The sequence below is a fragment of the Saccopteryx leptura genome, chromosome 13 (assembly GCF_036850995.1).
Source record: "Saccopteryx leptura isolate mSacLep1 chromosome 13, mSacLep1_pri_phased_curated, whole genome shotgun sequence".
Taxonomy (NCBI): domain Eukaryota; kingdom Metazoa; phylum Chordata; class Mammalia; order Chiroptera; family Emballonuridae; genus Saccopteryx; species Saccopteryx leptura.
In genome coordinates, this window is record NC_089515.1 from 15,104,932 (window position 1) to 15,125,974 (window position 21,043).

General features: G+C 54.2%; 1 protein-coding gene across 1 annotated transcript in view; it reads right to left on the minus strand.

The window, feature by feature from the left end:
* LOC136384718 (hyaluronan-binding protein 2-like) overlaps nucleotides 1-21,043 on the minus strand; it is a 137,555-nt gene that overhangs the window by 105,495 nt on the left and 11,017 nt on the right. Inside the window, exons 3-8 of the mRNA XM_066355236.1 lie at nucleotides 6,881-6,991; nucleotides 5,109-5,216; nucleotides 3,786-3,902; nucleotides 2,507-2,626; nucleotides 1,835-2,006; nucleotides 623-720 (exon numbers count right to left, since the gene is read on the minus strand). Coding sequence (XP_066211333.1) covers nucleotides 623-720; nucleotides 1,835-2,006; nucleotides 2,507-2,626; nucleotides 3,786-3,902; nucleotides 5,109-5,216; nucleotides 6,881-6,991 — 726 coding nt within the window. The remainder of the gene's footprint in view (nucleotides 1-622; nucleotides 721-1,834; nucleotides 2,007-2,506; nucleotides 2,627-3,785; nucleotides 3,903-5,108; nucleotides 5,217-6,880; nucleotides 6,992-21,043) is intronic.

A 21,043-nucleotide genomic window follows, 5' to 3' on the forward strand; every position in this document is an offset into this window, starting at 1 on the left:
AGCGCCCTCCCCCTCCCCACAGGCTTCTGGCCAGCACCCTCCCCCTCCCCCCAGGCTTCTGGCCAGCACCCTCCCCCTCCCCCCAGGCTTCTGGCCAGCACCCTTCCCCTCCCCCCAGGCTGCTGGCCAGCGCCCTCCCCCTCCCCCCAGGCTTCTGGCCAGCACCCTCCCCCTCCCCCCAGGCTTCTGGCCAGCGCCCTCCCCCTCCCCCCAGGCTTCTGGCCAGCACCCTCCTCCTCCCCCCAGGCTGCTGGCCAGCGCCCTCCCCCTCCCCCCAGGCTTCTGGCCAGCGCCCTCCCCCTCCCCCCAGGCTGCTGGCCAGCACCCTTCCCCTCCCCCCAGGCTTCTGGCCAGCACCCTCCCCCTCCCCCCAGGCTTCTGGCCAGCGCCCTCCCCCTCCCCCCAGGCTGCTGGCCAGCGCCCTCCCCCTCCCCCCAGGCTGCTGGCCAGCGCCCTCCCCCTCCCCCCAGGCTGCTGGCCAGCGCCCTTCCCCTCCCCCCAGGCTGCTGGCCAGCGCCCTTCCCCTCCCCCCAGGCTGCTGGCCAGCACCCTTCCCCTCCCCCCAGGCTTCTGGCCAGCGCCCTTCCCCTCCCCCCAGGCTTCTGGCCAGCCATGGCCTTACCTAGGGCTGTGCAGGCTGAGACATTGCAGTACTCCCATTTCACCCTTGTATTGCTTACTTTAATGAAACACCAGGGCTTTTTGTCTCCATCTGGGTTTCTAAAACAAAACAAAAAAACAAAATCACCCAGGACCAAGCCTTGGTGACCCCACTGGCCCTCATTACAGGACCTTCGGGTAGGAGAGCAACGTATTCTTGCATGGCCCCTGAGACCATCTATCTATTGACTCTGGCATATAAGGGTGGCTATAGTTTTTTTGGCAAAACCTTAACTGCCAGAGGGGAATCCAGTGACCAGGAAGTAGGTCACCAGCCTTGTGCCAATTCCATGGGACACATCAAATTGCAGGAAAAGAAATGAGGTCCTTGTTGAAGATTTCTCTTTGTCAGGAAAATGAAATAGCCATAGGAATGTGGTCAGAGGAGAGCTCTTTGGCTCAAACCCCCAATTCCATGCTTGGACATTCTTCGAGAAAGGCTGCCAGTGAGGTCACCCTGAAGACAGCCCTATGAAGGCGAGTGAGAATAGAAGGGCCCTCTTGCTTAGTGGAACCTGTTTAGATCCATACAAAGAACTCCTGCCCCCACTATGCAGATCATGAATGGCCTTGGCCTGGGTTATACAATGAGCAGTGAGAAGAAGCCAACAGAATGGTCTGGAGGCTTGTCATTATTTTTACTTGGGAAAACCTGAACATTCTTGGGGCAGAAACTGTAGTGCTCACCAGACATCCCATTTTCTCCTCTACACTTCCCCCCTGAAGTTACATGGGACCTTATGACTATTTTGGGTCAATGAACAATGTGTGTAGAGATTCTGTGTCATTTCTAGGGTGTAGGAGTAATAAAACTAAACTCAGCTCCATTTTCCCCAATCTCTTCCTTTCTTGGCCTTCTTGGGTATTTGAGTCACTCCGTGGAGCAGAATCCCCACCCACCCACCACCAATCCACATGACACATGTAACATTAGTGAAAAATCAATTTGAATGTCTTCAAGCCACTGGGGTTTGGGGGCTATTTGTTACAGCAGCATAACTGAGCCGGTCCTGAATATGAAAACCTTCCTAGAAAGAAAGCTGATGAGTTTCAGTGTTCTGTCCCCAAATTTCTAAGCTGGCCCCGGGTAACCTTGAAGCAGGGGAAAGAGACAAACCAACCCTTGTAGTGACAAGCAGCCAAGAGCGAGCGTAGGGAAGAAGGGAGTTTCCACCTGCAGAAGTTGTGCTCCCCGATCCCATGGGCCTCAGCATCCTCCATGAATGTGTTGTAATGCTCTTGTAGGAGGAGGTGGGAGTTCCAGTGAAGGCAGGAGTGTTGGTTGACTGTCTTACTCACTTTCCCGCGGTACGAGTAGCCATCGCCAACGTAGCAGTCGTCGGGACCTCGGGGAAAGCAGGCAGGGCCGTGAGAACAGACAGCAGCCGGTAGGCTGCTCCCGAAAAGGGCTTGGCAGGTGCATCAGGGGGTAAGAGGACGGGGCCTGAATATCGACCGCCCTGAGAGTTTACTACAAAGTCCCAGGAAGAAGGTGCCTTGAACGGCCCGCATTTAACCAGCTTTGAAACATGAAATAGAGTGGTTGTGGGTGGCTGGGAACTGAGTTGCCTAGTTTTGGCTCACACAAGACCTGGTGGCAGGTGGGTTGGGGCCCAGGGGATGCCCAGGTGTATCGGATTTGCCTGCAGGATATCCCAGTTTGTCACTTTCTTTGATGGTGGAGCTGGACACACCCCCTGCCCTCAGGTCAGAAGGCTAAGGCGATAGCAGAGGTTGACAATCTTGACCTGAGTCTCATTCTGGGAACAAAACCCAGACAGAAAAGGTTCCCCAAAGCCTCGCTGGGGCCCCGAGATTCTGCTGAGGTGGTGGCAGAGACCCATACCTACTTCACAGAACTTCCCCTTGAACTGGTCGGGACAGGTACAGGTAAACCTGGATCTCCGCCGATGCCGGGAGCAGGTGCCGCCGTTCAGGCAGGGGTTGGGCCGGCACGCCGGGACCGCTGTGAACACAGGGAGTGGGGCTGGGAGGGCCTTCAGGAGGAGTGGCAGCTACACCTGAGACGACGAGGAGAGACCAGTGGCACTCTCCTGTGTCCATCCTCTCACAAAAGATGAGTCACCCAAGGGGAGAGACAGACCTGCTGACACTCGAGTAAATGCACACATAAACTTGAAGACCATATACATACACGGATGTGATGAAGGCCAGGTACAAAAGTGTGTGTAAGTGGATGGGTCACTCAGCAAGGAATAGCCAGAGGCATGTACTGGGCAGGAATTTAGGGATCAGTCTGAGCTGAGTTGAAACTTGGCTCTGCCCCTTATAGCGGTGTGACTGTGAGCAAGTTAGTTGACCTCTCTTAACTTTAGTTTCTTCATCTGTAAAATTCTTTCTTGCAATGTTTTTTTGGGGGGGGAGAATTTAAAAGAGAATATAAACCTCCCGGGACAACACCTGACTCATAGCACTGAATCAATATCAATTTCTTCCCCACCAAGAAGATATCAATTTATTCCCCAGCATTCCAAGAATAAACCAGTGCTGACTTCCTGGAAGAAGTGATTTTTAAGATAGTTCTCTTTGGATCAGAAGGGGCACAGATCAGTCAGTTCTCAGTAACTCTCCAGAGATGATGAATCTTAAAAAGTCTTAGTTCTGGCCCTGGCTGGTTGGCTCTGTGGTAGAGCGTTGGCCTGGCGTGCAGGAGTCCCAGGTTTGATTCCCGGCCAGGGCACACAGGAGAAGCGCCCATCTGCTTCTCCATCCCCCCCCCCCCCTTCCTCTCTGTCTCTCTCTTCCCCTCCTGCAGCCAAGGCTTCATTGGAGCAAAGTTGGCCCGGGTGCTGGGGGTGGCTCTATGGCCTCTGCCTCAGGTGCTAGAATGGTTCTGGTTGCAACAGAGCGACGCCCCAGATGGGCAGAGCATCGCCCCCTGGTGGGCATGCCGGGTAGATCCCGGTTGGGCACATGCGGGAGTCTGTCTGGCTGCCTCCCCGTTTCCAGCTTCAGAAAAAAAAAAAAAGTCTTAGTTCTAATGACCGCCAGGGATGTTATTAAAATATCAAATGTTTCTGGATGGCCACAGAGTGGGCTGCAGAGACCCCAGGCACAAGCCAGAGCAGAGAAAGTCCAGCATAGATGAGGCTGCTGGCACTTACCTGTGGAGCAGTCTGGACCCTGGTAAGGGTGTTTACAGGCACAGCGGTAGTAGGGAGGACTCTGAATGACGAGACATTCGCCCTGGCCACATGGGTTTTTCTCACACTTGTTTTCCACTGCACGAGAGCCACAGAGGAGTTTGAAAGTACAGGATGTTACTGGGTGCACATTTTGCTTAGAGAGACGCTTGGGCAGTACAATGTTTGGGGGCTAGATGGCTGATAGAGTGTGCACCCTTGTCCATTGTCCTGAAAGGACTGCTTAACTCAACCCCGCCCCCCAGACAAGGCTTTTCTCTAATCCTCGGGTCATGAATAATCATTTCCCAGCTCCTTCCAGTGTTTGTGGTCTTTATTATTCTACAGTAATCAAAAACCTTGATAATCTTTACACCCTTAACAAACAGCTGCAATTTGAGTTTCTCCATTTCATAACTGATTTTACAGTCCATTAACCGTTATCCCCCATTCTTCTGAGAAGTTCAGGGATGAACTCAGATACTGTGTTCATATCGCTATCCCAAACCATCCTGAAATATTTATGGAAAGACTTGTAGGATTGAAAATAGAAGGAATAAATAAAGACGACACAGAAGAAAGAAGTCAAACATAAAACCCTGTACATATAAGACCCTCAAGCCCCCTTCACCCCAGCCAGCTGGTTGTTAGATGGAACAGAATCCAGGTTCTCGCTAGGGGTGCAAGCTGTCCACAGGCGTTTTATTCTTCATGCTTGCGTTAGGCTCACAAGAACTCACTGGAGGCAGTCGTATCTTTTATCAGAGTCTCCATGAGTGAGGAGAGCAGGAAGAAAGAGTGTGGAGCCAGGAGCTAGGCACCAGGGATCTAGTTTATTCTTTTCTCCTAGCCAGCTGTGTGATTGTGACTATGACTAAGTACCCTGTGCTCTCTGGGCTCCTTTGCTCTAATTGAGTTGGGGGTTTTGTGCCCCGACAGTCTTCCTGCTCTCCCATTTGCGAACACTATTTTACTGTTGCAATTAGTCTAAACGCTCAAAACAAAAACAAAAGTTCTGAGTATGGAACACAGCTTGGTCCGAGTCCAGCTCTTAGCTCCTGTTAGCCTCAATGTTCTCGTCTGGAGAGTGGACACACTACTTAGCCCTATTTATCACGCAGAGGTGAGGATTCATCAAGATGCCGCTTGTGACCATGCGGAGGAATCCGTTATGTGAGATTTAATGTGTGTGCTTATAATCCTTCCCGTGGGATCACTCAGCCTTTCTTTACCCTCTAGAGTTGGAGGAGGAAACAGCCTCTTGTTCAGCTCAGACAAAGCTGAGTCCAGAGAAGGGGCACTCACCATTCTGACACCTGCTTCCAGAGAACGGGGCGGGGCAGCTGCAGGCGAACGTGTCCCGCCGGACGCGGCAGTCCCCGCCATGCTCACAGGGGTTGGGCAGGCATGGATCTGAGAGTCACGGGCAGAAGGCAATGTTTGTCATGAACAGCAGGTGACAAGCTCCCACTTGCTCATCAAATTTCAGTCTCCTGCCTCCCCCTCCTCCCCGTGAGGAAGTAACTGCATAGCTAGTGATTGGGGTAAGGGGGAAACTCGCACTGCCCTTAAGGAGCAAGAGAAAGTGCAGTCACAGGGCCGGGGACAGGGATTCAGGCTGGAGAGAGGACAGGCGAGAAGGAAGTGTGGCTTTCTCATCGAGAAACTCCCTGTTCCATCATCAGTGGTTTCTCTCCTCCCCGTCTCGCTGGGAGGGCCACGGGGTCTGTCTCTGATGCTGAATGCCCCTCACAAGCCTGAAGACCTCCCTACTCCCAGTGCCCCGGGGTGGAGGTCAGGCCTGGGGAAAGAACACCCACCCTCACGAAGCACAAGCTTTCTGAACATCAGGCGAGAAGACCAAAGGCGAGAGGGTGACAGAGAAAAACTGACGGCAAGGAGGAAATGACCCAGTGGCCTTCATCTTTCTTCAACTACTTGTTCAGTTAGGTTTTGTCATATTTCATCTGTGCCTTTGGCTTTTTCATGGTTGTCTGAATGGCTCTTCCCTCGGGGAATTCTTTATCCTTGTGTTCACACACATTGTTCTTTGGTTCAGGAACTGGGATCCCTGGGCCCGGCTCTTGTTTTGATGGTCCCTTCTGATGTTCCCCCGAAGCCCCGTATCTTAGCCCTGCCTTCCGGGCCACTTCGCACAGCCGCACAGCTTTTATTCCAGCTGCTAAGTGCCTCCCATTTCTTCCGCTGGCGTAGCCACATGGCTTTGCTCGGGCAGGCTTCTCCTGCTCCTTTCTGTGCTGTTGCTTAGTTAGGAAGCCACGCGAACAGAGACAAATGTGGTAGAGATGCTTCTGTGTGAGCAAACACACACACACACACACACACACACATGCACACGCACGTGTGTACATCTTAGCAACTGTGCAAAGCTTCAGAAGAGTTGGAAAGAGACAGAAAAACACAGCCCAGCCCAAGGAGAAGAGAAGGGAGGTTCCCAATGCCAAATTTTGTGACTGCTCTAGTCCGATGCTGAATGTTAACGTAGATCCTTCCTCCTCGTTAGGAACGACCGGCGACCAAAGCTCTGGGAATGATTTTGAATGTGACTCCGACTCCCAGTGTCAGGGGACTTAGATGATGGCGCACTAGCTTGCCGGACCAATGTGGCTAAGGCAACTCTTCTCCTGGCCTCATTTGCTTCATCTGTCCTTTGAGGGCAAGAGAAATGGTCTCTAAGAACCTCCTCAGTCCTCACTGGAAATATATCATTCTAACTGGAAAAGGAGCCAGTTTAAATCATTTCTTCTTTTTTTTATATTTGTGTTTATTTTTTATTCAGAAAATTAAACTGAACAGGGTGACAATGATAAGAGTGCATAGGCTTTAGGTGAATATTTCTATAGCATTTGAAATGTTGATTATGTTGCGTACCCATCACCCGAAGTCGAATCGTATTCCATCACTGTATATTTGTAAATCATTTCTTCTATACCTATGTCATGAGGCCCATCAGAGAGGAGGAGGAAGAAAAGGCCCTTGCCAGCGGCAATACCCAAACCCCCCTCCAGGTGTGCCGCCCTTCTGCTGGGAGGACCCCAAACAGCTCTGGTACCTACCGTCGTCTGCGTAGTACCAGTCAGGATTCTCAGGGCGGCCAGTGGGACTACTGGTGTTCTCTTCCTGGGTGTAAGACTCATCGCTGTACTCATAGAAGTCAGGAGTCCAATCTGCAGGAGTGAGAACAGGACCGAAGAAAGCCTAATTATTAGACCCAAAGAGATTACCATTTTTTTTTTCACCAAACACCTTTTTCTTTTCCCCTAAGATTTCAAAGTCTTGAAGGAGGAATCCTGTGTCTTTCCAGCTCCTAGCACCGCTGGGGTGAAAAAAAGAGGTCATACATCGTGAGTTTTCATTTGGAAGGGGGAGGGCTGTTATAACTTAACAAAGCCATATCGGCAGTGGGCAGAGTCAGGAGCACCTGATCGGAAATGGGAAGAAGCCACGTTCTGGCTCCCCACTAATTCTAACCTTGGAAAGGCAATTGTATTCTCGGTGTCCCTGTTTCCTTATCCATAAACAGCATCGAGATGATTGGAGCCTAGAAGGTCTCCAAGGTCCTGTGTCCGATTTGCCCAGGGTCATCTCTGGTGGCACTTGAGTGCCTTGTTGGGTGGTTCTGTGAATGAGATTTCTCAATGGGACTTATCAGTCACTCTAGCCCAGTTGGTTCTCAAAGTTTTTGAAGTTGGGGAGCATTTAAAATCTTACAAATAATTGTAGGCGCACTATATACAAATTTCTGAGAAATATGTTATAATAATTAAGTCAAATATTAAAGAAAAAATATAAAGTCCAAGCATGCTTTTATGGTAATTAAACAAAATAAATATGACAAAATTAAATTTATTCTGACATTAAAAAACATTTTTATGTTACATTTTTTGAGTTATGCTTTTTAGAATTCGTAATAAAAGAGGGGTTAAAAAATAAAGACAAAAAAGTTATCTTTTTATAGATACATTCTTAGTAAGATTTAGTAAATTAGGCAGGTCCTGGTGTGAATGTGTTAAGATTTTCATTCTTGTGTTTATGAAAAACATAAGCCTGATGTGTCCTAACAATTTCTTCAATGTTTGGGCATATATTTGAAAGGCAAACTCTCATTTCCTTGTCAATACATTGAAGAATTCTTCTTTTTTTACTCTTCTTTGTGTTGAGTGCAGAAAACCCCCATCATACATATCATCTTAACCTTACACCAAACAAAGGATAGAAGAAACTTGCCTCCAGTCTTTCTGGGGAACATGTAGTGTAAACAATCCAGCACCACAGCTTAACAGCCTTTTGCAACCTAATCAGGCAAGTGAGGTGGGGGGTTGTGCAGACTGTCAGCTTATAGCCAATTCCCCACACCTCTGTTTCCCAAAAATCTAAACTCCAAAAGCCCTGTTGGTTGTTTGGTTCCCAACAGGCACATATTTCTCTGGAATACCATAGGGCGCACCTGGAAATCTTCTAGGGTGCACCAGAACGCCCTGGCACACACTTTGAGAACCACTGCTTTAGCCTAATGAACTCAAAGAAACTCCATTCTCCTCTTGGTCACAGCATCAAACTCTCCCAAGGGTGTCTAGAGAGTCACCCCAACAGCTGATGTCTATTAAGCCTTTACTACGTACCAGATTCTATACTAAGCATGTTACACGAGCCATCCATTTCATCCCCATACTAATCTGAATGTGTTATTATCTCTATTTTAACGAACTATAGAAATGATCCCTAAAAGTATAGTCTTATTTATCTACTATTTTAAGTTGAGAAACCTGAGGTTGAAAGTGGTTCAGTGACTTGCCCAAGGTCACACAGCTAATAAACAGCAGGATATAAACTGAGACAGGTTATCCCCATAGAACCCCTAAATTTCACTAGCTCAGCAGCCTCAACTGGCCTCTTATAGGCATCGAATACATTTACACTTGCCCTTGGGAAAGGGATCAGCCATCCCCATAGAATAGCCAGCCTGCTAATTAGGAATCACCCAACAATGACCTTGGGAAGGTCCACTGAAAGACAGGGCAGTGTATGGAGTGACTTCAGGTCCGTTGGGAGGAGCAGTCCTGCCTCTCACGCTAGGCTGGTCTATTGGGAAGAGCAGGTGTGCGCGCGGCTGGGCTCAAGTTCAATGTTGTCTGGAGCCTTGGGAGATGCTGGGCGCTCCGTGGTCCATGGAAGGAAGTTCAGGATTTGCAGAAACTTGCTGAAGAGAAGCCATCCAGCTGGAGGGCTGTGCAGGGAAGGGCACTGAGACCCCTTTTATTGAGAGGGGGCACCACATGCGTTCAAAGGGCTTTATGGGAGCCTCACCTGGGAGGGTTTCTTCACCTCTGAACTTCCAAGTTTATTTCGTGCTTTCTGTTCTGTTGGTACTTAGTCCCATTGTCTCGATAAAGAATGTGCGTGGTACACCATTGACTTGGCTGTCTCCAGCTGGCAGGAGCATGGCAGGCGGCAGCCCTGAGGAAGCAGTGGGTCCAGAGACGCGTATGATAATGAGGCAGGCACAGATGCAGATGGGCGACTTGAAAAGCTGCCCCCAGCGAGCTCGCTGGTGGCTCCAGGACAGCACTGTACCCAAGCCCGATTATCAACCGCATTATCTCACTCGTCTCTGGTCCTTCCCTTACAGTCTTTATCTCTTTGGCTTTTGAAAAGAAGAAAAAAAAAAAACGACTTTTGCACAATGGCTGTTTCATATTTCCCATTAAAATGGAACTATCTTTTTATTTCCTTTTTGAATCCGCCAACTCCGGTTCCTTGCCAGAGTTTCACCTCATTTATCACCGTGTCAAGTCAAGACTCCCTTTGCTAGCTCATTATTTCTCCGGAGCTGCTTTTCCCCACTATGAAAATGCTCCCAGGGGAGGTCACCTTTCCAGGGATGAGGATCTAGGTCAAAGATAAGGCCATTGTCTTCCCGGAGCAAATAGTTTCTTTCCATCTAGTTTGATAAAACAGGGAAAGGGAGGAAGTGGCGGGAGGAGTGTTTTTCCTGAGTTTGACATAAAAGATTTCAAACTGATGTTCGGGAGAGACAATGGGGTTTGGTAATGAGGCATTGCATCATTTCTTGATTTCTTTTATTCCCCCCCCTTCTTTGGAGAATGTATTTTTATTTTTCTAACTGATGTTTAGAGATAAGTGCCTCCAGGTTGCTCCTGGAATTTCTCCAGGTGGAGGACGAGACTGGCTGATCTTGGCTGGGCCACAAAGAACCAACCCCTTTGCAGGTACTTGGAGCTCAGAGTTTACGGAGGTGGCAGGGAGCAACTTTTCCAGGTGGTGGGGGATGGATGAGGTGTCTGGGGGGGAGGATTTTGACTTGAACTCAGCCCTGTGAACAAGGTTTGATCAGCTCTTAGGAAAGCTAAGGAGGGACTCAAACACACAGGCTGTGAGCCATACTCTTGCTGTTTGTTCTCCAGGGCCCAGAGCCCTTGGTAAATAAAGGTGGATTGAAGCAGCGGAGTCCTGGGTCCCATCCTGCTGGAGGGCTGTACACGGAAGGGCTCTAAGAGCCCTCCCATTGGGGGTGGGCTGCAACACGTGTTCAAAAGGCTTGATGGGAATATCGCCAGGGAGGGTTCTTTATCTCTGAACTTAACACTTCTCCTGTCTCTTTCATATTGCTGGCACTTAATCCCATTGTCTAGATTTTTAATAAAGTGCACTGTACACCTATAATGGGCCAAGTGTTATGCCAGGTGCAGGAAGAACTGGGAACAGGGGAGAGTAATACAAATATGAGTGGGGCGTGGCCTCCATCGAAGGAGGACCTCTGGTCCGGGTTGGGTGGGGAGAAAGCCAGCCAAGGAAAGAGATGAAAAGTAGTGAGGAGGCAGGGAAAGATGTGGCCGAGTTTAGGTATAGTCCCCTCAGTTCCACATTGGCCCTCCGGTGTGGTCTCTGAGCCAGTCTGATGGGAAAAATGGCTCTCGTTCCCATCCCTCCTTGTATCTGCACCTGTTGCCATGTGACTATGCAGCTCCTCCCACCAAAAGATAGAGTCAGTTTCCTCAGTTGTTGGGTCTGGGCTGCTGTTGAGACTTGCTTTGGCCAATAGCATGTGGTGAGGGTACATGGGCCTCAAGAAGCCTTGTGTACTCCCTCTCCCTCTTGGACCCCTGTGACTGCCAGGTGAACAAGTGTGGCCAATTCTGCAGGAGGATAAGAGACTAGAAGGGCAGCAGTATGTCCTATGGTCCCAGCCAAGGCCTCAGACATATGAGAAAGCCCAGTGGATCCACCAGCTCAGCCTGGTCCCGACCAGAAGAACCACACAGTTAAACCCAGTCTAAATTGCCAACCTAAAGAATTAATACGTAAATACATTGTTAACGGATAAAACCACTAAGTTTTCAGTAGTATATCAGGCACTAATAGCAAATGGACACACAGGGCTTGATTGATATTGGCTTGCTAATGGGACTAGAATGTTAGCTACTGGAACATTGCTTAGTGGCCCGAGGGGCTGCAGAGGTTTAGGGTTCATGGCCAGATCTCAGGTGCGGCTTCTCTCCTGTGGTTAGTATTGAACTTGTTCTGTCTGATTTGTTTCCTCCAACTAGACACATGGCTTCCTCAGAGCAGGGTCAGGCCTATTTCTCTTTCTACTCCATGGAGCCCATCACAGAGCCCTCTATGCCAGTGGTCCCCAACCCCCGGGCCGTGGACCAGTACCGGTCCATGGGCCATTTGGTACTGGTCTGCAGAGAAAGAATAAATAACTTACATTATTTCTGTTTTATTTATTTTTAAGTCTGAATGATGTTTTATTTTTTAATTAATTAATTAATTAATTTATTTATTTATTTTTGTATTTTTCTGAAGCTGGAAATGGGGAGGCAGACAGACAGACTCCCACATGCGCCCGACCGGGATCCACCCGGCATGCCCACCAGGGGGCGATGCTCTGCCAATCCGGGGCGTCGCTCTGTTGTGACCAGGGCCACTCTAGCACCTGGGGCAGAGGCCAAGGAGCCATCCTGAGCGCCCAGGCCATCTTTTGCTACCATGGAGCCTCAGCTGTGGGAGGGGAAGAGAGAGACAGAGAGGGGGAGGGGTGGAGAAGCAGATGGGTGCTTCTCCTGTGTGCCCTGGCCGGGAATCGAACCTGGGACTTCCACACACCAGGCCGACGCTCTACCGCTGAGCCAACCGGCCAGGGCCCGATGTTTTATTTTTAAAAAATGACCAGATTCCCTCTGTTACTTCCATCTAAGACTCACTCTTGATGCTTGTCTCAGTCACGTGATACATTTATCCATCCCATCCTAAGGCAGGTCTGTGAAAATATTTTCTGACATTAAACCGGTCCGTGGCCCAAAAAAGGTTGGGGACCACTGCTCTACGCGGTTAATGTGTGTGTTTAAAAAGATCAATTGTTTTCCTCGATGCCTAAACCCTTCCCTCTGATTGGCCCGCACACAGTGGGCACATAGCTCTGCCAGCAAAGGTGGTGTCTGCTTGCAGCAGAGTCAACAGGGAATTTAGGAACGAAACTAACTCTGTGAGATTTGAGTGAGGTGTTTGGTGAGAAAAGTGCCTGCTGAGCTCTGTAGGGGTCTAGAATCTCCTGCAAGCACTTTCCTTGGTTATTCCAGCCTAACATGAAGTTTAGCTTCCATTGGTAGATTGTAGCAAAAACACTCCAGGTGCAAATGCAGATTGACTTGAGATTTCTCTCGAGGCTATAGGTATGGGGAGAGTTTGGAGGAAAGAACAGGGCAGCTGTCAGAAACATATTATATTAGGTATAAAAAGAAATCCCCGTGGATTTGTCTGTTTGTCAGAGTGTTTCTGGACTTTATCAGAAAGAATAGTGAGAGCATCCAAGTTAACCCAAATAATCCTAATAAGAGGTTATTCTGTATTGAGTATTTTCTATGGATCGGACACTGTACTCAATAAATGTGTTGCATGCAATCTTATTTAACCTTAAGGTAACCCGACGGCAGAGGTATTGTTATTCCTGTTTTACAGAAAAGGAAAAGCTAAGGCAGAAGGAGAAGGCATCTGAAACCAAGTCTACCTAACTCCACGGCCGGCGTGCTGCTATTTAAGCCCCAGAGCCTCCGGTGGGTTTAGGTTTCATGAAACTCCATGGGTTTTAGCTTCCAGGAAGTAACACACACTGGAAAAATCTTCTGTAGCCCCGGCTCCCGGTCCCCTGGCCAGGATTACCGTGGTCCAGACCCCGGGTCTCTCAGAAAAACTCCAGAGTTCCTGTGACGGAGGCTTTGCAGCTGCCCTGGTTAAAGCCCTTGCCAGATGTGTGGAACGGAATAAAAATCCCCGGAATGCTGTCCCTGTTGGCGTCATCTATCACTGTGGCTCAGACGGCTCCTCCGGGGGCCTCCCGCGAGCCCCCAGCCCTGTCGGTCTGCATTGGAAGCTTGCCATCTGGCTGACAGGGTGTGCCCAGAGGAGACGCTGCCTGGCAGGTGGCAGGACAGCTGATGGACGGGCAGAGCCAAGCCGGCTTTGAAGAGGCATTTCCTCAGGCCTGCTGGCTGTCGCATCACCTGCTTTGGAGAGATGGGCAGAGTCTGTGCTGTTTGATGACCACCTCCTCTGCCACCCGTTGGGGACTGTGGCTTGGGCACCTTCTGCTCCAGCAAGGCCCTTACTGTGTGCTGTCTCCAGCCGGCCCGACTAAGGAAACAGCTTGCCTGTGGACACGGTGACGGTTGTCTCCTTGGCCACGTGGTTGTTGGAAGCCTGCTGGGATCTGACAAATTTCATCAAAGCGCAACCCCCGTGTGAAATTCAATCAGACACCAACAGGGGTGTTTTTAAAACCTAACCTGCTCTTTGCAGAAAGACCCAGCCCCTACATCTCACCTCGCCCCCCTGCCAGATGCTGACAGAACATCTCAGGATCAACTTAAAAGCCCAGGGGGCGTGCTCAGTGGTCCCTTCCTCTACTCACCAAACTATAGAAGCTATTGGCAGAGTTCTTACAAGAGCCCAGAATGTCAGGATGTTAAATTCAACACTCTCCGCCCCCTACTAAGTTATTGTTGTTTTTTTGAACCCTGTGCTTAAATACCACCAGTGATGAGGAGCTCACTACATCTCAAGAGCCAAATAGCCCATTCAGCTTTTGGGACAACTCTGACGATTCAGAAGTTCTTCCTGCTTGCAGATCACTACTGTCCCCAATCTATCTGATTAGAGCTTTGTGGAGACACAGAACACACCCGCCCCGTTTCCTGTGATTTCTGCTTGGGAGGGCCGGGGTGTACAGTTAGCTGTTCACGTGGTTCACTGCACCATTCCAGGTCATCATCAACTTGTGGTCCTTGTTGATGTGTTTTACAACTTTCTGGCAGATAGTAGTAACTGTCATGAGGTAAAGACCCCTCTTAATTCCTACAAAGTCCACCTCATGGACTGGGTGCGACTGCTTTTCCAATACTTGGAGAAAGTGGGGTCCCTTTATGTTTCCGTTTCTTCCACTGGGTGACCCTACAGCTCTGTGGTCTGTCTCTGCCACCCGGACCAAAGCGGCCCCTTCCACGGAGACTGAGCAGTTAGTGCTGAAGGCTGGGGAGGAGGCAGCTCTTGGCTTCGAACCCTCCCTGGAGTCCCCCTGTGGGTGCCGTGTGGCCAGCCAGGGAATCCCTTCAAAATAGGATTCTTCAAGGAACTGAACGATATACTGTTGGGTTGAACATTCTCCTTTGCTTTGAAGAAAGACACAGCCTCTCAAAAACCCGCACACCATGCTCACACATATTTCTGTCCAATTCCACAGACATTTCCTGAGCACGTGGGGCAGGACAAAGGCCAGGAACCGATCGCCTCAAGCCGGCACAAGTCCGCCTGCCTGTCTCAGGCTTTGCTGTGGGAGAACATTGACTGTCAAGTTAAACTTGGCCCAGCAATCACCATCTTTGCTCCAAAGAAGTACAAAGTTCAGACATGACTGCAGTCTCCACGTGCTGTCTGCTTGGCTCTCGTCTTTTATGGGTGGCCAGCCCGGGCTGCTACCAGTAGGGGCCCCTGGCCTCTGCCCTGATGGTGTAGTGAGTGGACTGTCCTTCCTCGGGTCTCAGAGCAGGACAGGGAGGTTGGTTCAGACCTACAGTCAGAGACCAAGAGTGGAGGACGTGGCATGCTCAGCCTGGGCATGGCTGTGGACACCAGGCATGGCAGACGGGAGAGGGGGAGGTGAGAGGGTGAGAGTGGAAAGGTGAGAGGGTGAGGGTGAGAGGATGAGGTGAGGGGGAGGTGAAAGGGGGAGGGTGAGAGTGGGAAGGTGAGAGGGTGAGGGTGAGAGGGAGAGGTGAGGGGAGGTGAGAGGAGGAGTTGAGAGGGGGAGGTGAGAGGGAGAGTTGAGGGGAGGTAATAGGGAGAGGTGAAGGGGAGGTGAGAGGGGAAGGTGAGAGGGGGAGGTGAGGGGATGTGAGAGGGAGAGATGAGGGTGAGGTGAGAGGGAGGTGAGGGGAGGTGAGAGGGGGAGGTGAGGGGAGGTGAGAGGGGGAGGTGAGGGGATGTGAGAGGGAGAGATGAGGGTGAGGTGAGAGGGAGGCGAGGGGAGGTGAGAGGGGGAGGTGAGGGGGAGGTGAGAGGGGGAGGTGAGGGGAGGTGAGAGGGGGAGGTGAGAGGGGGAGGTGAGGGGAGGTGAGAGGGGGAGGTGAGGGGAGGTGAGGGGATGTGAGAGGGTGAGGTGAGAGGGTGAGGTGAGGGTGAGAGGGAGGTGAGAGGGGGAGGTGAGGGTGAGGTGAGAGGGTGAGGTGAGAGGGGGAGGTGAGGGGAGGTGAGGGGATGTGAGAGGGTGAGGTGAGAGGGTGAGGTGAGGGGAGGTGAGGGGATGTGAGAGGGTGAGGTGAGGGGAGGTGAGAGGGAGGTGAGAGGGAGGTGAGGGGAGGTGAGAGGGGGAGGTGAGGGGAGGTGAGAGGGGGAGGTGAGAGGGGGAGGTGAGGGTGAGGTGAGGGGATGTGAGAGGGTGAGGTGAGAGGGTGAGGTGAGAGGGGGAGGTGAGGGGAGGTGAGAGGGGGAGGTGAGAGGGGGAGGTGAGGGTGAGGTGAGAGGGTGAGGTGAGAGGGAGGTGAGAGGGGGAGGTGTGAGGGTGAGGTGAGAGGGGGAGGTGAGGGGAGGTGAGAGGGGGAGGTGAGAGGGGGAGGTGAGGGTGAGGTGAGGGGATGTGAGAGGGTGAGGTGAGAGGGTGAGGTGAGAGGGGGAGGTGAGGGGAGGTGAGAGGGGGAGGTGAGAGGGGGAGGTGAGGGTGAGGTGAGAGGGTGAGGTGAGAGGAGGTGAGAGGGGGAGGTGAGAGGGAGAGGTGAGGGAGAGGTGAGAGGGTGAGGTGAGAGGGAGGTGAGGGTGAGGTGAGAGGGAGGTGAGGGTGAGGTGAGAGGGTGAGTGTGAGAGGGGGAGGTGAGGGGAGGTGAGAGGGAGAGGTGAGGGTGAGGTGAGAGGGTGAGGTGAGAGGTGGAGGTGAGGTGAGGTGAGAGGGTGAGTGTGAGAGGGGGAGGTGAGGGGAGGTGAGAGGGGGAGGTGAGAGGGTGAGGGTGAGAGGTGGAGGTGAGGTGAGGTGAGAGGGTGAGTGTGAGAGGGGGAGGTGAGGGGAGGTGAGAGGGAGAGGTGAGGGTGAGGTGAGAGGGTGAGGTGAGAGGTGGAGGTGAGGTGAGGTGAGAGGGTGAGGTGAGAGGGGGAGGTGAGGGGAGGTGAGAGGGGGAGGTGAGAGGGGGAGGTGAGGGTGAGGTGAGGGGATGTGAGAGGGTGAGGTGAGAGGGAGGTGAGAGGGGGAGGTGAGAGGGTGAGGTGAGAGGGGGAGGTGAGGGGAGGTGAGAGGGGGAGGTGAGGGTGAAGTGAGAGGGTGAGGGTGAGAGGGTGAGGTGAGAGGGGGAGGTGAGGGGAGGTGAGAGGGGGAGGTGAGAGGGGGAGGTGAGGGGAGGTGAGAGGATGTGAGAGGGTGAGGTGAGAGGGAGGTGAGAGGGGGAGGTGAGAGGGTGAGGTGAGAGGGGGAGGTGAGGGTGAAGTGAGAGGGTGAGGGTGAGAGGGTGAGGGTGAGAGGTGGAGGTGAGGTGAGGTGAGAGGGTGAGGTGAGAGGGGGAGGTGAGGGGAGGTGAGAGGGGGAGGTGAGAGGGGGAGGTGAGGGTGAGGTGAGGGGATGTGAGAGGGTGAGGTGAGAGGGAGGTGAGAGGGGGAGGTGAGAGGGTGAGGTGAGAGGGGGAGGTGAGGGGAGGTGAGAGGGGGAGGTGAGGGTGAAGTGAGAGGGTGAGGGTGAGAGGGTGAGGTGAGAGGGGGAGGTGAGGGGAGGTGAGAGGGGGAGGTGAGAGGGGGAGGTGAGGGGAGGTGAGAGGGTGAGGTGAGAGGGGGAGGTGAGGGGAGGTGAGAGGGGGAGGTGAGAGGGGGAGGTGAGGGTGAGGTGAGGGGATGTGAGAGGGTGAGGTGAGAGGGTGAGGTGAGAGGGGGAGGTGAGGGGAGGTGAGGGTGAGGTGAGAGGGTGAGGTGAGAGGGGAAGGTGAGAGGGGGAGGTGAGAGGGAGAGATGAGGGTGAGGTGAGAGGGAGGTGAGGGGAGGTGAGAGGGGGAGGTGAGGGGAGGTGAGAGGGGGAGGTGAGGGGAGGTGAGAGGGGGAGGTGAGAGGGAGGTGAGAGGGGGAGGTGAGGGTGAGGTGAGAGGGTGAGGGTGAGAGGGTGAGGTGAGAGGGGGAGGTGAGGGGAGGTGAGGGGATGTGAGAGGGTGAGGTGAGAGGGTGAGGTGAGGGTGAGAGGGAGGTGAGAGGGGGAGGTGAGGGTGAGGGTGAGAGGGTGAGGTGAGAGGGGGAGGTGAGGGGAGGTGAGGGGATGTGAGAGAGTGAGGTGAGAGGGGGAGGTGAGGGGAGGTGAGGGGATGTGAGAGGGTGAGGTGAGAGGGAGGTGAGAGGGAGGTGAGGGAGGTGAGGGGATGTGAGAGGGTGAGGTGAGAGGGTGAGGTGAGGGTGAGAGGGAGGTGAGAGGGTGAGGTGAGAGGGTGTGGGTGAGAGGGTGAGGTGAGAGGGGGAGGTGAGGGGAGGTGAGGGGATGTGAGAGGGTGAGGTGAGAGGGGGAGGTGAGGGGAGGTGAGGGGATGTGAGAGGGTGAGGTGAGAGGGAGGTGAGAGGGAGGTGAGGGGAGGTGAGAGGGGGAGGTGAGAGGGAGGTGAGAGGGGGAGGTGAGGGGAGGTGAGAGGGGGAGGTGAGAGGGGGAGGTGAGGGTGAGGTGAGGGGATGTGAGAGGGTGAGGTGAGAGGGGGAGGTGAGGGGAGGTGAGAGGGGGAGGTGAGAGGGGGAGGTGAGGGTGAGGTGAGAGGGTGAGGTGAGAGGGAGGTGAGAGGGGGAGGTGAGAGGGTGAGGTGAGAGGGGGGAGGTGAGGGGAGGTGAGAGGGTGAGGTGAGAGGGGGAGGTGAGGGTGAGGTGAGGGGATGTGAGAGGGTGAGGTGAGAGGGTGAGGTGAGAGGGGGAGGTGAGGGGAGGTGAGAGGGGGAGGTGAGGGTGAGGTGAGAGGGTGAGGTGAGAGGGAGGTGAGAGGGGGAGGTGAGGGTGAGGTGAGAGGGGGAGGTGAGAGGGGGAGGTGAGGGGAGGTGAGAGGGGGAGGTGAGAGGGGGAGGTGAGGGTGAGGTGAGAGGGTGAGGTGAGAGGGGGAGGTGAGGGTGAGGTGAGAGGGTGAGGTGAGAGGGAGGTGAGAGGGAGGTGAGGGTGAGGTGAGAGTGGGAGGTGAGAGGGGGAGGTGAGGGTGAGGTGAGAGTGGGAGGTGAGAGGGGGAGGTGAGGGTGAGGTGAGAGGGTGAGGTGAGAGGGAGGTGAGAGGGGGAGGTGAGAGGGAGAGGTGAGGGAGAGGTGAGGGGGAGGTGAGGGTGAGGTGAGAGGGAGGTGAGGGTGAGGTGAGAGGGTGAGGTGAGAGGGTGAGGTGAGGGTGAGGTGAGAGGGTGAGGTGAGAGGGTGAGGTGAGAGGGTGAGGTGAGAGGTGGAGGTGAGGTGAGGTGAGAGGGTGAGTGTGAGAGGGGGAGGTGAGGGGAGGTGAGAGGGGGAGGTGAGGGGAGGTGAGAGGGGGGAGGTGAGGGGAGGTGAGAGGGGGAGGTGAGAGGGAGGTGAGAGGGTGAGGGTGAGAGGTGGAGGTGAGGTGAGGTTAGAGGGGGAGTGTGAGAGGGGGAGGTGAGGGGAGGTGAGAGGGGGAGGTGAGGGTGAGGTGAGAGGGTGAGGGTGAGAGGTGGAGGTGAAGTGAGGTGAGAGGGGTAGTGTGAGAGGGGGAGGTGAGGGGAGGTGAGAGGGGGAGGTGAGAGGGAGGTGAGAGGGTGAGGGTGAGAGGTGGAGGTGAGGTGAGGTGAGAGGGTGAGTGTGAGAGGGGGAGGTGAGTGGAGGTGAGAGGGGGAGGTGAGGGGAGGTGAGAGGGAGAGGTGAGAGGGAGGTGAGAGGGTGAGGGTGAGAGGGGGAGGTGAGAGGGAGGTGAGAGGGGGAGGTGAGAGGGAGAGGTCAGGGAGAGGTGAGGGGGCGGTGAGGGTGAGGTAAGAGGGGGAGGTGAGGGTGAGGTGAGAGGAGGAGGTGAGAGGTGGAGGTGAGGGTGAGGTGAGAGGGTGAGGGTGAGAGGGGGAGATGAGGGGAGGTGAGAGGGTGGTGAGGGTGATGTGAGAGGGTGAGGTTAGAGGTGGAGGTGAGGGTGAGGTGAGAGGGGGAGGTTAGAGGGAGGTGAGAGGTGGAGGTGAGAGGGGGAGGTGAGAGGGAGAGGTGAGGGGGAGGTGAATGGAGGTGAGAGGGAGAGGTGAGAGGGAGGTGAGAGGGTGAGGGTGAGAGGGGGAGGTGAGGGGAGGTGAGAGGGTGAGGTGAGAGGGTTAGGTGAGGGTGAAGTGAGAGGGTGAGGTGAGAGGGAGGTGAGAGGGAGGTGAGGGTGAGTTGAGAGGGGGAGGTGAGAGGTGGAGGTAAGGGTGAGGTGAGAGGGTGAGGTGAGAGGGTGAGGTGAGAGGGTGAGGTGAGAGGGTGAGGTGAGGGGAGGTGAGAGGGGGAGGTGAGAGGGAGGTGAGAGGGGGAGGTGAGAGGAGGTGAGAGGGTGAGGGTGAGAGGGTGAGGTGAGGGGATGTGAGAGGGGGAGGTGAGGGGATGTGAGAGGGGGAGGTGAGAGGGAGGTGAGAGGGGGAGGGTGAGAGGGGGAGGTGAGGGGATGTGAGAGGGGGAGGTGAGGGGATGTGAGAGGGGGAGGTGAGAGGGAGGTGAGAGGGGGAGGGTGAGAGGGGGAGGTGAGGGGAGGTGAGGGTGAGGTGAGGGTGAGGTGAGAGGGGGAGGTGAGAGGGGGAGGTGAGAGGGAGGTGAGAGGGGGAGGTGAGGGTGAGGTGAGAGGGGGAGGTGAGAGGGGGAGGTGAGGGTGAGGTGAGAGGGTGAGGTGAGAGGGGGAGGTGAGAGGGAGGTGAGAGGGTGAGGTGAGAGGGGGAGGTGAGGGTGAGGTGAGAGGGTGAGGTGAGAGGGAGGTGAGGGTGAGGTGAGAGGGTGAGGTGAGAGGGGGAGGTGAGGGTGAGGTGAGAGGGTGAGGTGAGAGGGAGGTGAGAGGGAGGTGAGGGTGAGGTGAGAGTGGGAGGTGAGAGGGGGAGGTGAGGGTGAGGTGAGAGGGTGAGGTGAGAGGGAGGTGAGAGGGGGAGGTGAGAGGGAGAGGTGAGGGAGAGGTGAGGGGGAGGTGAGGGTGAGGTGAGAGGGAGGTGAGGGTGAGGTGAGAGGGTGAGGTGAGAGGGTGAGGTGAGGGTGAGGTGAGAGGGTGAGGTGAGAGGGTGAGGTGAGAGGGTGAGGTGAGAGGTGGAGGTGAGGTGAGGTGAGAGGGTGAGTGTGAGAGGGGGAGGTGAGGGGAGGTGAGAGGGGGAGGTGAGGGGAGGTGAGAGGGGGAGGTGAGGGGAGGTGAGAGGGGGAGGTGAGAGGGAGGTGAGAGGGTGAGGGTGAGAGGTGGAGGTGAGGTGAGGTTAGAGGGGGAGTGTGAGAGGGGGAGGTGAGGGGAGGTGAGAGGGGGAGGTGAGGGTGAGGTGAGAGGGTGAGGGTGAGAGGTGGAGGTGAAGTGAGGTGAGAGGGGTAGTGTGAGAGGGGGAGGTGAGGGGAGGTGAGAGGGGGAGGTGAGAGGGAGGTGAGAGGGTGAGGGTGAGAGGTGGAGGTGAGGTGAGGTGAGAGGGTGAGTGTGAGAGGGGGAGGTGAGGGGAGGTGAGAGGGGGAGGTGAGGGGAGGTGAGAGGGGGAGGTGAGAGGGAGGTGAGAGGGTGAGGGTGAGAGGGGGAGGTGAGAGGGA